The sequence below is a fragment of the Rhinoraja longicauda genome, chromosome 40 (genome assembly GCF_053455715.1).
Source record: "Rhinoraja longicauda isolate Sanriku21f chromosome 40, sRhiLon1.1, whole genome shotgun sequence".
In the NCBI taxonomy this organism is placed as follows: Eukaryota; Metazoa; Chordata; class Chondrichthyes; order Rajiformes; family Arhynchobatidae; genus Rhinoraja; species Rhinoraja longicauda.
Genome location: NC_135992.1, coordinates 2,413,277 through 2,429,184, shown reverse-complemented (window position 1 = coordinate 2,429,184; position 15,908 = coordinate 2,413,277). Strand labels below are relative to the sequence as shown.

General features: G+C 46.5%; 1 protein-coding gene across 5 annotated transcripts in view; it reads right to left on the bottom strand.

The window, feature by feature from the left end:
* The window catches only part of sgsm3 (small G protein signaling modulator 3), a 101,297-nt gene extending 93,814 nt beyond the window's left edge, over positions 1-7,483 (bottom strand). Inside the window, exons 1-3 of one of the 5 annotated variants that reach the window (XM_078430544.1) lie at positions 7,433-7,483; positions 6,341-6,413; positions 6,046-6,122 (exon numbers count right to left, since the gene is read on the bottom strand). In XM_078430544.1, the coding sequence (XP_078286670.1) occupies positions 6,046-6,055 (10 nt within the window). In that variant the 5' untranslated portion in view covers positions 6,056-6,122; positions 6,341-6,413; positions 7,433-7,483. Of the gene's footprint in view, positions 1-6,045; positions 6,123-6,340; positions 6,459-7,212; positions 7,374-7,432 lie in introns of those variants that run through there. The other 4 variants (XM_078430546.1, XM_078430545.1, XM_078430547.1 and 1 more) reach the window with 4 other exon arrangements.
* Between the last annotated feature and the right edge of the window lie 8,425 nt (positions 7,484-15,908).

Below are 15,908 nucleotides of genomic sequence, written 5' to 3'. Positions count from 1 at the left end.
TGGAAGGCAGATTATTATCTGAATGGTGTCAAGTTAGGAAAAGGGGACGTACAACACGATCTGGGTGTCCTAGTGCATCAGTCACTGAAAGGAAGCATGCAGGTACAGCAGACAGTGAAGAAAGCCAAAGGAATGTTGGCCTTCATAACAAGAGGAGTTGAGTATAGGAGCAAAGAGGTTCTTCTGCAGTTGTACAGGGCCCTAGTGAGACCGCACCTGGAGTACTGTGGGCAGTTTTGGTCTCCAAATTTGAGGAAGGATATTCTTGCTATTCAGGACGTGCAGCGTAGGTTTACTAGGTTAATTCCCGGAATGGCGGGACTATCATATGTTGAAAGACTGGAGCGGCTAGGCTTGTATACACTGGAATTTAGAAGGATGAGAGGGGATCTTATCAAAACATATAAGATTATTAAGGGGTTGGACACGTTAGAGGCAGGAAACATGTTCCCAATGTTGGGGGAGCCCAGAACCAGGGGCCACAGTTTAAGAATAGGCCATTTAGAACGGAGATGAGGAAAAACATTTTCAGTCAGAGAATTGTAAATCTGTGGAATTCTCTGCCTCAGAAGGCAGTGGAGGCCAATTCTCTGAATGCATTCAAGAGAGAGCAAGATAGAGCTCTTAAGGATAGCGGAGTCAGGGGGTATGGGGAGAAGGCAGGAACGGGGTACTGATTGAGAATGATCAGCCATGATCACATTGAATGGTGGCGCTGGCTCAAAGGGCCGAATGGCCTCCTCCTGCACTTATTGTCTATTGTCTATTATCAGTAGTGTGAAGAGCCTGTCCCACTTAGGCGATTTTTTAGGTGACTGTTGGCGACTGTCATAATCGTAGCAGGTCGCCAAAAAAACGGGCGACTGGACCCCCCCACCCCACGACAATGTCTACGACAAGCTACAACCTACCACCCAGTCAACGTCAAGCTACAGCAACCAGCGACCCAATCGTCGCGAGTAGGACGTCCACCTACGACCGCATCTACGACAACCTACGACCACACAGGCGGCAACATACGACAACTGAAGTCAACCAACGTCCACCCGCGACAAGCTACGACAACCCACGGCCGTGTCGGCGGCAACTGAAGAGAACTGAAGACAATTCACGTCATTTTGGCCTCCGGTTTTGTCGCCGGTTGACATAGGTAGTCGCCAATAGAATTCACTGAAGTCAGCACCGGTGACAACCTACGTCACCTGGCGACAACCTACGACAGCGCCCCCATCAGGAGACGTCAAGCTACGCTAATTGGCGTCAAACCCGCTGTCACCAATTTTTTTTAAACATTCTGAAAATCCAGTGGCGACCAGAAAGACGCTACGACTCTTTGGAGACGACTCACGACCGTACAGGCGACACCCCGGCAACCGCGTGGCGACGGCCTAGTCGCCTGTAGTCGCCTAGACAATCCCCTAAGTGGGACAGGCCCTTTAGACATCCCAGATTACATCATTGGCGCTTGCAATTTAGACAATAGACAAAAGGTGCAGGAGGAGGCCATTCAGTCCTTCGAGCCAGCACCACCATTCAATGTGATCATGGCTGATCATTCTCAATCAGTACCCCGTTCCTGCCTTCTCCCCATACCCCCTGACTCCGCTATCCTTAAGAGCTCTATCTAGCTCTCTCTCGAATGCATTCAGAGAATTGGCCTCCACTGCCTTCTGAGGCTGAGAATTCCACAGATTTACAACTCTCTGACTGAAAAAGTTTTTCCTCATCTCAGCTCTAAATGGCCAACTCCTTATTCTTAAACTGTGGCCCCTGGTTCTGGACTCCCCCAACATTGGGAACATGTTTCCTGCCTCTAACGTGTCCAACCCCTTAATAATCTTATACGTTTCGATAAGATCCAATAATCTTATACGTTTCGATAAGATACGTTTCGATAAGAAATTTTAGCTGCCTGGACCTTCAGCTCTGGAATGTTTTCCCTCATTAATCCTTGCCTTTTGCACATAAAAGACGAGTTAAATATGCCACCTTTTACAAAGCTTCTCCTGACACATCCTCATTATGTGTTTTATGTTTGTGTGTTGAATCCTGCTTACTGATCAGCTCTGCCAAATGCCTTGGGATATACTCTGACATTATAAATGCAACGTGTTGTTGTTGAAGCAAAAACAAATCAAAACATTGCGCAGATGTTGGAAAACCGAAATAAAATTAGAAAATGATTGTAATATTCAGGTCTGAAACATTCATTGTTCCTAAGTTCAGGTGATGGGAGCAGAATTTGGCCATTCGGCCCATCAAGTCTACTCCGCCATTCAATCATGGCTGATCTATCTTTCCCTCTTAACCCCATTCTCTTGCCTTCTCCCCATAACCCCCCCTTACACCCGCACTAATCAAGAATCTATTTATCTCTGCCTTTAAAATATCCACTGACTTGGCCTCCACAGCCGTCTGTGACAATGAATTCCACAGATTCACCACCCTCTGACTAAAGAAATTCCTCCTCATCTCCTACCTAAAGGAACGCCCTTTAATTCCGAGGCTGTGCCCTCTGGTCCTAGACTCCCCCACTAGTGGAAACATCCTCTCCACGTCCACTCCATCCAGCTCCTTTTCCACAGGCGCGACCTGACCTGTTGAGTATTTCCTGCATTTTTTGTTGATGATGAAACAAAACCCAATGGAATTGAAAGGACTTTGGAACAACTCAGGGGAATCCTAACTTCCTGATACAATCAGAGGGGTGGAGTGTTATTGTGACAAGCTCCGTTAAAGTAATTTAATATTTACACTGTGGTTCCACAAGCAGATTGCGAAAGATAATGAAATGTGAATTCACTGGATGGATTTAAGAGAGTTAGATAGAGCTCTGGGGGCTAGTGGAATCAAGGGATATGGGGAGAAGGCAGGCACGGGTTATTGATTGGGGATGATCAGCCATGATCACAATGAATGGCGGTGCTGGCTCGAAGGGCCGAAAGGTCTCCTCCTGCACCTATTTTCTATGTTTCTATGCCAACATGAATTTTAGTATCGGTATCTAAAGACGCACGTTTAGTTTTACGTTTTAGTTTTTGAGACACAAAATGGGAACAGGCCCCCCGAGTCTATGCATGCCAACCATTGATCACCCATTCACACTAGCTCTATGTTATCTCCCTTTCTCATTCACTCCCGACACATTAGGTGCATTTTTACACAGGCCAATTAACATACAAACCCGCACGTCTTTGGGATGTGGGAGGTAACCAGAGCACCCGGAGGAAACCCACGCGGTCACAGGGAGAACGTGCAAACTCCACACGGACAGTACCCGAGGTCAGGATCGAACCGAGATCTCTGGCGCTGCGCCACTGCAATGCCCTGAACAGCACCACAACATTCTGTGGGGAGTGGACAGCGAGGATGTGTAGCCCATATCAGAGATATCCATAACCAGCGGGCAGAGGTTGAAAGCGAAGAGAAAGAGGGTTTAGAGAAAAGGTTTTTAAAAAGTGAGGATTTTATTTTTCACCGAGAAGGTGTTTTCAATCTGAAATGCACTGCCTGAGATGGTAGAGGCAGGGCATCTCACACGGTGAGCTGAGGGATCTTTATGTGTGTTACATGACTCTGTGCATTTTCATGTAATTTGGAGGTACCTATAGTTCTTACCTATAGTTCAGAAACAAGGCGAAGAAAGTGAAGGACCCGCAAACATGGGCGGCACGGTAGCGCAGCGGTAGAGTTGCTGCTTTACAGCGAATGCAGCGCCGGAGACTCAGGTTCGATCCTGACTACGGGTGCTGCACTGTAAGGAGTTTGTACGTTCTCCCCGTGACCTGCGTGGGTTTTCTCCGAGATCTTCGGTTTCCTCCCACACTCCAAAGACGTACAGGTATGTAGGTTAATTGGCTGGGTAAAAGTAAAAATTGTCCCTAGTGGGTGTAGGATAGTGTTAGGGTATGGGGATCGCTGGGCGGCACGGACTTGGTGGGCCGAAAAGGCCTGTTTCCGGCTGTATATATATGATATGATATGATAAACCATAACCAATAACCATAACCATAACGCAATAACCAATAACCCTCAACCCAAACCCATTCAGTCACAGACAAAGAAATCATTCCCCTAATACAACAATGGAGAGATTATGAATAACTGCAGATGCTGGTACAAATCGAATGTACAAAACATTCACAAAATGCTGGAGTAACTCAGCAGGTCAGGCAGCATCTCAGGAGAGAAGGAATGGGTGACGTTTCGGGTCGAGACCCTTCTTCAGATTTATCTGTGTGTATTGTCATTACAGACCTGTTAAACTGCTGAGGCATAAATGCCACCTTTCCGTTGTCAGTACATGTGACATTTAAACACTCTTGTTGAGCAGTGGATGCACCAAGGATAGCCCTGGATTCATTGATGTCATGCTGGATGGCCAGCTCTTGGACAGGGAGCAGAGATGAGCTTTAGAAACAAGGAATTGCCTATGCTGGTTTGCACAAAAGGGCATAAACTACTGGATTAACATAGCGGGTCAGGCAACATAGAAACATAGAAAATAGGTGCAGGAGGAGGCCATTCGGCACTGCCATTCCCTGTGATCATGGCTGATCATCCACAATCAGTAACCCAAGTCTGCCTTCTCCCCATATCCCTTGATTCCGTTAGCCCCTAGTGCTCTATCTAACTCTCTTTTAAATTAATCCAGTGAATTGGCCTCCACTGCCCTCTGTGCCAGAGAATTCCACAAATTCACAACTCTCTAGGTGAAAAAGTATCTTCTCACCTCAGTTTTAAATGGTCCCCCCTTTATTCTTAGACTGTGTGGCCCCTGGTTCTGGACTCCCCCAACATTGGGAACATTTTTCCTGCGTCTAGCTTGTCCAGTCCTTTTATAATTTTATACGTCTCATCCTTCTAAACTCCAGTGAATACAAGCCCTGTCTTTCCAATCTTTCCTCGTATGACAGTCCCGCTAACCTGGGGATATAGGATCCTGGGGCAATGGCAAAATCTGGAGTTATTCTTGAGAGGATGGGCACAGTGGTAGAGCTACTGCCTTACAGCGCCGGAGACCCGGGTTCAATCCCGACTACGGGTGCTGTCAGTACAATGTTTGTACGTTCTCCCCGTGACCTGCGTGGGTTTTTTCCGAGACCTTCGGTTTCCTCCCACACTCCTAAAACGTGCAGGTTTGGAGGTTAATTGACTTGGTATAAATGTAAATTATCCCTAGTGTGTGTGTAAAGGATAGCGTTAGTGTGCGGGGATCGCTGGTGAACTCGGTGGACCGAAGGGGCTGTTTCTGTGTTGTATCTCTAAAGTAAATTAAACTAAACTAAATCCGACTTTGTCATGGAGGCAAGGTGTTGATGTGAGATAAGATGAGCCAAAATGGTTAAGTTAATTGATCATGTAGCTTAGAGGACAGTAATGGTCTGCACAAGGACAGAATCCCCCTCGTTCTCACCTTCCACCCCACCAGCCAGCGTATCCAACAAATCATCCGCCAACATTTCCGTCACCTACAACGGGAAACCCAACCACTGGCCACATCTTCCCATCCCCTCCCCTTTCTGCGTTCCGCAGAGACCGTTCCCTCCGTAACTCCCTGGTCCACTCGCCCCTTCCCACCCAAACCACCCCATCCCCGGGCACTTTCCCCTGCAACCGCAGGAGATGCAACACCTGTCCCTTTACCTCCCCCCTCAACTCCATCCAAGGACCCAAGCAGTATGAACATTGACATCTCCAACTTTAGATAGTTCCTCTGTCCCTCTCTTCCCCTCCCCCTTCCCAGTTCTCCCACTATCTTCCTGTCTCCACCTATATCCTTCCTTTGTCCCGCCCCCCTGACATCAGTCTGAGGAAGGGTCTCGACCCGAAACGTCACCCATTCCTTCTCTCCTGAGATGCTGCCTGACCTGCTGAGTTACTCCAGCACTTTGTGAATAAATACCTTTGATTTGTACCAGCATCTGCAGTTATTTTCTTGCACAAAGTGAGGCACTACCTCAGTCTGTAATACATGATACTCATCAAGCACATACAGTTTCTAAACTCTCTTCCTTTCCACAGATGTAGTTATTTTGTCCGTACCTGAAGTCATTTTGGCAACTGCAGGATTGTTCCCAGTTTAGAAGTCCCTGGTGTGTAGTCCTTAACTCAGCTATGCACTATGAAACGAGAAAATCTGGTCAGTGCTCCGTGGAACATGGTGACTAATGCACAGCCAATAAGTTTACACTAAGGCATTCTTTGTAAAACAAACTGCTAGTTTCAGTACACTGCAAATAACCCCCATACCAGCACAAAATGCATTATGCACCAATCTACAGGTAAAATTAAATTTTGCATGTCAGAGAATGTGGCAACAGAGTAGAGTTCACTCTACCTGAAAGAAAGGATGACAGACCAGGGGCTGTCACTGGGGTTATTCTTGTCGATCACCATCACACAACTAGAGTCTGGAGTTAAAGAGAGGCAGTTATCTAGGCGTGAAGGGAAAATGGCTAAATTGAACGGAAAAATTAGATTTTAAATGTCAGATTCAAAGTGCCAGATGTTTAAACAAAGATTTCATAATACTCAGTAAAGATATACAATGTAAATCAGAAAGAAAACCAGTAGAGGACAATGAAGGTGAACCCAAGGCTCGGACAGACTTTCAAAATGAGCAAAGGACTTATAAAGAGGGTGTAGATAGAACGCAACAGTAAATTAACCAAGGAATGCAAGTATAAGTTGTAAGTAGTTCCACATATCTTCTCAAAGCAAGAGGGCTAAAATAAGGCGCACTGTTAATGAGAAAATGGGAGAGATGTTTAGGGCAGCACAGTAGTGCAAGGGTAGCACACTGGTAGAGTTGCTGCCTTGCAGCACCAGAGACCCAGGTTCAATCCTTACCACGGGAACTGAGTTTTTGGGAAGTTTGGCCCACCGAGTCTGCACCGACCAGCGATCCCCCTTACACTAGCATTTATTCACAAAATGCTGGAATAACTCAGCGGGTCAGGCAGCATCTCAGGAGAGAAGGAATGGGTGACGTTTCGGGTCGAGACCCTTCTTCTGAGGTCTCGACCCGAAACGTCACCCATTCCTTCTCTCCTGAGAAGCTGCCTGACCTGCTGAGTTACCCCAGCATTTTGTGAATAAATACCTTCGATTTGTACCAGCATCTGCAGGTATTTTCTTACACTACACTAGCATAATCATACACACTCCAGACAATTTACAATTTTTACTGAAGCCAATTAATCTACAAACCTGTGTCTTTGGTGGGAGGAAACTGGAGCACCCGGGGAAAACCCACGCAGTCACGGTGAGAACGTACATACACCGTACAGACACCACCTGTAGTCAGGTTGAACCTGAGTCTCTGGCGTTGTAACGCAGCAACTCTACCGCTGCCCAAATGGCATTTAGCGTGGATCTAAGGGGGTAAGGAGAGCACTGAGCTGAGAAACGCTGTACAGTGTGAACCTACCTCTGATCCTGGGTGGATCCTCCCGAATGAGTTAGAGTCACACACATTTGCTGTGGAAGGAGATGTGAACATGAAAAGGGAGTTAGCACCCGGTATGTTGCCCGACCTGTTCCCAGCACTTTGTTTTCACTTTAGACTCCCGGTAACTAATTAGTTTAATTTTCACTGTTGGCGTAGGTGCCTGGAGAAAGACGTGCGAGAGAGGTGCTTAGGCGAGGGAGAGGGACACCATCTGACGTATAGCATCTGAACTAGGAGTGGGGCAAGGGTGAGAGTGTTGAGAATAGGGGATGGAAGGGATCAGCGTGTCCACACTCAGGGTGGGTCAGGGATGCATTGTCTGGGCAAGAGCAGCAATGGGCAGCAGTGTTTGGGCAAGGGCAGCAATGGGCAGTAGTGTTTGGGCAAGGGCAGCAATGGGCAGTAGTGTTTGGGCAAGGGCAGCAATGGGCAGCAGTGTTTGGGCAAGGGCAGCAATGGGCAGCAGTGTTTGGGCAAGGGCAGCAATGGGCAGTAGTGTTTGGGCAAGGGCAGTAGTGTTTGGGCAAGGGCAGCAATGGGCAGCAGTGTTTGGGCAAGGGCAGCAATGGGCAGTAGTGTTTGGGCAAGGGCAGCAATGGGCAGTAGTGTTTGGGCAAGAGCAGCAATGGGCAGTAGTGTTTGGGCAAGGGCAGCAATGGGCAGTAGTGTTTGGGCAAGGGCAGCAATGGGCAGTAGTGTTTGGGCAAGGGCAGCAATGGGCAGTAGTGTTTGGGCAAGGGCAGTAGTGTTTGGGCAAGGGCAGCAATGGGCAGCAGTGTTTGGGCAAGGGCAGCAATGGGCAGCAGTGTTTGGGCAAGGGAGATACAACTGTTAAAAAGAGTCAGACCTTTGAACTAGCTCCACCTTTTATCAAGATTATTGTTAATCTTCTACCTTGCTGATCCAGATTCCATTCTAACCTCCAGTGCTATCTATCTGTATGCTGTTTGCATGCTCTCCCTGCGACTACAAAGGTGTGCTCGTTTCCTCCCACAGTGGCTCAGCTGGTAGAGCTGCTGCTTTGCAGCGCCAAACGACTTGGGTTCGTCCCTGACCTCGGGTGCTGTCGGTGTGGAGTTTGGACGTTCCCCGCTGAGTTACTCCAGCATTTTGTATCTACCTTCGATTTATACCAGCATCTGCAGTTCTTTCCTGCACATTTTTCCAGCACGAAAACCATTCGAGCTGAAGGGTGAATGATTTCAAAATCGGGAGTGCTGGAGTAACTCAGCGAGACAGGCAGCATCTCTGGAGAGAAAGAATGGGTGACGTTTCGGGTCGAGACCCTCCTTCAGTCTGAAGAAGGGTCTCGACCCGAAACGTCGTCCATTACACTCCTCTTCAGAGATGCTGTCTGCCCCGCTGAGTTACTCCAGCCTTTTGTGTCTATCTTCGATGTTAACCAGCATCTGCAGTTCCTCCCTGCACTAGATGAGGGGTGTTTGACCCAAACCGTTGACTGTCTATTCCCTCCACAGATGCTGCCTGGCCCGCTGTGTTCCTCCAGCTGCCCTTCTCTGTGACAGTCAAGCGCTTGCAGCCTGTTTTCCTGCACAGTGGCATTGCATCACTTGGACAATGTGGGCCTCCACCCTGACACTCCGCTCTCACACTGTCCCACCCCTTAATTACAACTTAACAAGTTTGTTTTCCCACTTTTCAAGTTCTGAAGAAAAGTCATCAAGTTGAAACATTAAGTGGTGTTTCTCTCTCCACTGATGCTTCTGGCCTGTCTTTGTCGCTTTTCAAACAGTACATTCCATTCCATCCTTTTTTTAAAAAGTTTTGTTTTAGAGATACCGCGCAGAAACAGGCCCTTCAGTCCACCGAGTCTCTGCAACTCCTGTGTAACATATAACACATATAACATATAACAACTACAGCATGGAAACAGGCCTGTCCGGCCCTACCAGTCCACCCCGACCATTCTCCCTGACCTAGTCTCATCTACCTGCACTCAGACCATAACCCTCCAATCCCCTCCTATCCATATACCTATCCAATTTACTCTTAAATAATAAAATCGAGCCAGCCTCCACCACTTCCGCCGGAAGCCCATTCCATACAGCCACAACCCTCTGAGTAAAGAAGTTCCCCCTCATGTTACCCCTAAACCTTTGTCCCTCAATTCTGAAGCTATGTCCCCTTGTTGGAATCTTCCCCACTCTCAAAGGGAAAAGCCTACCCACGTCAACTCTGTCCGTCCCTCTCAAAATTTTAAAAACCTCTATCAAGTCCCCCCTCAACCTTCTACGCTCCAAAGAATAAAGACCCAACCTGTTCAACCTCTCTCTGTAGCCTAAGTGCTGAAACCCAGGCAACATTCTAGTAAATCTCCTCTGTACCCTCTCCATTTTGTCGACATCCTTCCTATAATTTGGCGACCAGAACGGCACACCATACTCCAGATTCGGCCTCACCAATGCCCTGTACAATTTCAACATTACATCCCAACTTCTATACTCAATGCTCTGATTTATAAAGGCAAGCATACCAAACGCCTTCTTCACCACCCTATCCACATGAGATTCCACCTTCAGGGAACAATGCACAGTTATTCCCAGATCCCTCTGTTCTACTGCATTCCTCAATTCCCTACCATTTACCCTGTACGTCCTATTTTGATTTGTCCTACCAAAATGCAGCACCTCACACTTATCAGCATTAAACTCCATCTGCCATCTTTCAGCCCACCCTTCCAAAAGGCCCAAGTCTCTCTGTAGACTTTGAAAATCTACCTCACTATCAACTACTCCACCTATCTTAGTATCATCTGCATATTTACTAATCCAATTTGCCACACCATCATCCAGATCATTAATGTAAATGACAAGCAACAGTGGACCCAACACAGATCCTTGGGGCACTCCACTAGACACTGGCCTCCAACCTGACATACAATTGTCAACCGTTACCCTCTGGTATCTCCCATTCAGTCATTGTTGAATCCATCTTGCAACCTCACTATTAATACCCAACGATTTAACCTTCTTAATCAACCTTCCATGTGGAACCTTGTCAAATGCCTTACTGAAGTCCATATAGACAACATCCACAGCCTTGCCCTTATCAATTTCCCTGGTAACCTCTTCAAAAAATTCAAGAAGATTAGTCAAACATGACCTTCCAGGCACAAATCCATGTTGACTGTTTCTAATCAGGCCTTGATTATCCAAATAATTATATATATTGTCCCTAAGTATCTTTTCCATTAATTTTCCCACCACAGACGTCAAACTAATAGGTCTATAATTGCTAGGTTTACTTTTAGAACCTTTTTTAAACAAAGGCACAACATGCGCAATGCGCCAATCTTCCGGCACCATCCCTGTTTCTAATGACGTTTGAAATATTTCCGTCATAGCCCCTGCTATTTCTGCACTAACTTCCCTCAATGTCCTAGGGAATATCCTATCAGGACCTGGAGACTTATCCACTTTTATATTCTTCAAAAGTGTCCGTACCTCCTCTTCTTTAATCCTCCTAATTTCCATCACTACTCTACTTGTTTCGCTTACCTCACATAATTCAATATCCTTCTCCTCGGTAAATACCGAAGAAAAGAAATTGTTTAATATCTCCCCCATTTCTTCCGGCTCATCACATAGCTGTCCACTCTGACTCTCTAATGGACCAATTTTATCCCTCACTATCCTTTTGCTATTGACATATCTGTAGAACCCCTTGGGGTTTACTTTTACATTACTTGCCAAAGCAGCCTCATATCTTTTTTTCGCTTTTCTAATTTCCTTACTATCACAATCCCTCCACGCCAGGGACTATTTTACGATTTTTACCGAATCCAATTAACCCACACAACTTTGAAGTCTTTGGGTAGTGGGAGGAAACCGGTATGGAGAGTTGCTGCCTTACATCGAATGCAGCGCCGGAGATCCCGACTACGGGTGCTGTCTGTATGGAGTTTGTACGTTCTCCCCGTGACCTGCGTGGGTTTTCTCCGAGATCTTCGGTTTCCTCCCACACTCCAAAGACGTACAGGTTTGTAGGTTAATAAGCTTGGTAAATGTAAAATTTGTCCCTTGTGGGTATAGGATAGTGTTAATGTGCGGGGATTGTTGGTTGGCGCCGACCCGGTGGGCCAAAAGGGCCTGTTTCCGCGCTGTATCTCTAAACTAAGTACCCGAAGAATACCCACACTGTCACAGAGAGAAGGTATAAACGCCACACAGGATCAAACCCGGGTCTGTGGTGCTGCAAGCCAGCAACTCTACTGCTCGCAACCATGTCACCCTTATCCTCTGGTTGAAAGATGTTTCCTCAGACCGCTACAACCCTCGTACTCCTCATCGTAAACCTATGTCCTCTGGTTGTATACATTGCTTAAATAGACAATAGACAGTAGGTGCAGGAGGAGGCCATTCAGCTCTTTGAGCCAGCACTGCCATTCACTGTGATCATGGCTGATCATCCATAATCAGTACCCCATTCCTGCCTTCTCCCCATACCCCCTGACTCCGCTATTTTTAAGAGCTCTATCTAACTCTCTCTTGAAAGCATCCAGAGAATTGGCCTCCACTGCCACATGAGAATTCCACAGATTCACAACTCTCTGGGTGAAAAGGTTTTTCTTCATCTCCGTTCTAAATGGCCTACCCCTTATTCTTAAACTGTGGCCACTTGTTCTGGACTCCCCCAACATCGGGAACATGTTTCTTGCCTCTAGTGAGTCCAATCGCTTAATAATCTTAAATGTTTCAATAAGATCCCCTCTCATCCTTCTAAATTCCAGTGTATACAAGCCCAGTCGCTCCAGTCTTTCAACATATGACAGTCCAGCCTTCCCGGGAATTAACCTCGCGAACCTACGCTGCACTCCCTCAATAGCAAGAATGTCCTTCCTCAAATTTGGGGACCAAAACTGCACACAGTACTCCAGGTGTGGTCTCACTGAGGATTAAGTCTCTGCCCCTTATGGTTTTGCACACCTCTGTCAGGCCCTCAGCCACCTCTGCTCCAAGGAAAACAAACACAGCCTGTCCATCCTCCTTTTACTGAAACACTCCATCCCAGCCAACCTTGAGGTAAATCTATAAGAAAATAACTGCAGATGCTGGTACAAATCGAAGGTATTTATTCACAAAATGCTGGAGTAACTCAGCAGGTCAGGCAGCATCTCGGGAGAGAAGGAATGGGTGACGTTTTGGGTCGAGACCCTTCTTCAGACCTTGAGGTACCTTCTTTACCTTGAGACCCTTCTTTACCTTGAGGTAAATCTCCTCTGCATTCTCCCCAATACCTTCATGTTAGGAACATGTTTGAACATCTTCTAACCAAAATGTTATGCTCTTAATGTGTAATGTAACCTCTATGTTCTTTATTCTATGCCTCAATTAATGATGGCCAGCATCCCATAAACCTTCTGCACTCCTTATCTATCTGTATCGCCACCAAGTCCCGCACCTGTATCGTACACCAAGTCCCGCAGTTCCTCAATATTTCTTCAGGCCACAAACATTCATGGCATGTGTCTTACCCTTACCAGACGTGCAGCGTAGGTTTACTAGGTTAATTCCCGGAATGGCGGGACTGTCGTATGTTGAAAGACTGGAGCGGCTAGGCTTGTATACACTGGGATTTAGAAGAATGAGAGGGGATCTTATCGAAACATATAAGATTATTAAGGGGTTGGACAAGTTAGAGGCAGGAAACATGTTCCCAATGTTGGGGAAGTCCAGAACCAGGGGCCACAGTTTAAGAATAAGGGGTAGGCCATTTAGAACGGAGATGAGGAAAAACTTTTTCGGTCAGAGAGTTGTAAATCTGTGCAATTCACTGCCTGAGAAGGCAGTGGAGGCCAAGTCTCTGAATGCATTCAAGAGACAGCTAGATAGAGCTCTTAAGGATAGCGGAGTCAGGGGGTATGGGGAGAAGGCAGGAACGGGGTACTGATTGAGAATGATCAGCCATGATCACATTGAATGGTGGTGCTGGCTCGAAGGGCTGAATGGCCTACTCCAGCATCTATAGTCTATTGTCTATTGTCAGACCTCCCAAAATGCCAGACCTCATGTTTGTCAGGATTATATGCCCTCTACCATTGCTCTGCCCAATTTACCAAATGATCAATATCCTTCTGTAACGTAAGACTATACCTTTACTACACCACCAATAATTGTGTCATCTGCATCTTAACAAATCACTCCCCCTATAATCATATCCAAATCATTAATGTACACGACAAGCTCCAAGGATCCCAGCATCACTCCTGTCTACACGGAGTTTGAATCTTCTCCCAGTGACCGCGTGGGTTTCCTCCGGGTGCTCCGGGCTTCCTCCCACACTCCAAAGACGTGCTGGTTTGTAGGTTAATTGGTCTGTGCAAATTGTCCTTCATGTGTAGGATGGAACTAGCGGGTCCTATCTGATCACCCACACACACACATGCAGTGCTATTCCTACGGAAGAATATCCGATGGAGTTAAGAGTTCATCCTGCATTATCCAGGCTGCAATAGATGTTCATCTGACATCATTATTTCAGTCTGAAGAAGGGTCTCGACCCGAAACGTCACCCATTCCTTCTCTCCCGAGATGCTGCCTGTCCCGCTGAGTTACTCCAGCATTTTGTGAATAAATACCTTCATTATTTTTGTAATCTGTTAGGCGCCCTTGACATAAATGCCGAACATCTGATTTTGAAGTAAGTTTCTGATGAATACATGATCGTTGGTCGGCGTGGACTCGGTGGGCTGGAGGACCTGTTTCTACGCTGTATCTCTAAACTAAACTAGTACAGCCCTGCCACAGACTTCTAATTACAACAGCAACACCTTACCACCACTCTCAGTCTCTTAATAACAAGTATTGGATCTAACTAGACCAAGTGGACCCATTGGGCCCAAACCTCTCATGCATTGGTGCAGCACCCTCTCCTCCCCCCTCCCTCCCTCCTCCCTCCACCCCCCTCTCCTTCCCCTCCCCCTCTCTCCTCTGCCCCCACTCCATCCCCCTCAACCCCACTTATCCTCCCTCCTCCCCCTCCCTCCCTCCACCCCTCCCAACCTCCGCCCTCCCTCCTTAGGAGATAGATTTAAACTTTAAAATGTGAATAACTTTTAAAATATAACACAGATGTCAATGAAACATCTTCCATTAGCACCAAAGGGGTGACGGTGAGTAAAGTGGGCCTAAAATTGTCGCGTTTCGGCGGTAGTTCAGGAACAAACAAACAAGAGTTTTAGTATATAGATTTATCAAACTGCATTGGACGTTTTGGACCAGTTTTCAATTTGGAACCTTGTCGAAGGCCTCACTGAATTCTAAGGTATCACAAAATGCTGTAGTAACTCAGCGGGTCAGGCAGCATCTCTGGAGAGAAGGAATGGGTGACGTTTCGGGTCGAGACCCTTCTTCACTGAAATCTAAAGCAACTGAAGTCTACCGAAGTCTAAGTCTAAAGATATATGATGAAAGAATGGATTGACTGGGCTTATGTAAATTCCTGGAATTTAGAAGGATGAGAGGGGATCTTATAGAAACATATAAAATTATTATGGGATTGGACAGGCTAGTTGGGGGAGTCCAGAACCAGGGGCCACAGTCTAAGAATAAGGGGAAGGCCATTTAGGACTGAGATGAGGAAAAACCTTTTCACCCAGAGAGTTGTGAATCTGTGGAATTCTCTGCCACAGAAGGCAGTGGAGGCCAATTCACTGGATGTATTCAAGAGAGAGTTGGATGTGGCTCTTAGGGCTAATTGAATCAAAGGATATGGGGAGAAAGTAGGAACGGGGTACTGATTATGGATGATCAGCTATGATCATATTGAATAGCGGTGCAGGCTCGAAGGGTCGAATGGCTTACTCCTGCACCTATTTTCTATGTTTCTATGTAACCACATCAATCAACCACACCACCCTCAACAATTCTCTTGATTACTTCTTCAAACAACTCACTCAAATTAGTTAGGCAGGATCTCCCACCAATAAATCCATGCGAACTATCTGTGATCAATCCCTGCCTTTCCAAGTGTAGATTAATTCTGTCCCTCAGGACTTTTTCCTCAATATCTTTACTGCAGGATACTCACTTTTTTTTTAATATCAAAAAAGACTTTATTCAAGTAATAAATATTTACAAAACATCTTCTTTTCAACAACTCCATCCGACATTTCCGGAGGTTACACATTCAATGCAGATATTCATTTCCAATTTTACACAGAATCCCTTATTTGGAGGGGTGTCTCCACCACACCCTGCCCTCCATGTCCAGCAGCAGAAGGACCCTAGACTGTGGTCCTCCCCCACAGGATACTCACTGGTTTATCACAGGTGATAATCACCTGGTTTGATTACACTGGCTGATCTTCCACAACACAATACCACAATTGTTGCCCTCCAGTCATCTGGTGCGTCAGGGACGATTAAGTATCTCCAGTAATGTCCCAGACATCTACTCATGTAGTAGCAGAAATACATCTCTTCAGGCCCTGGGG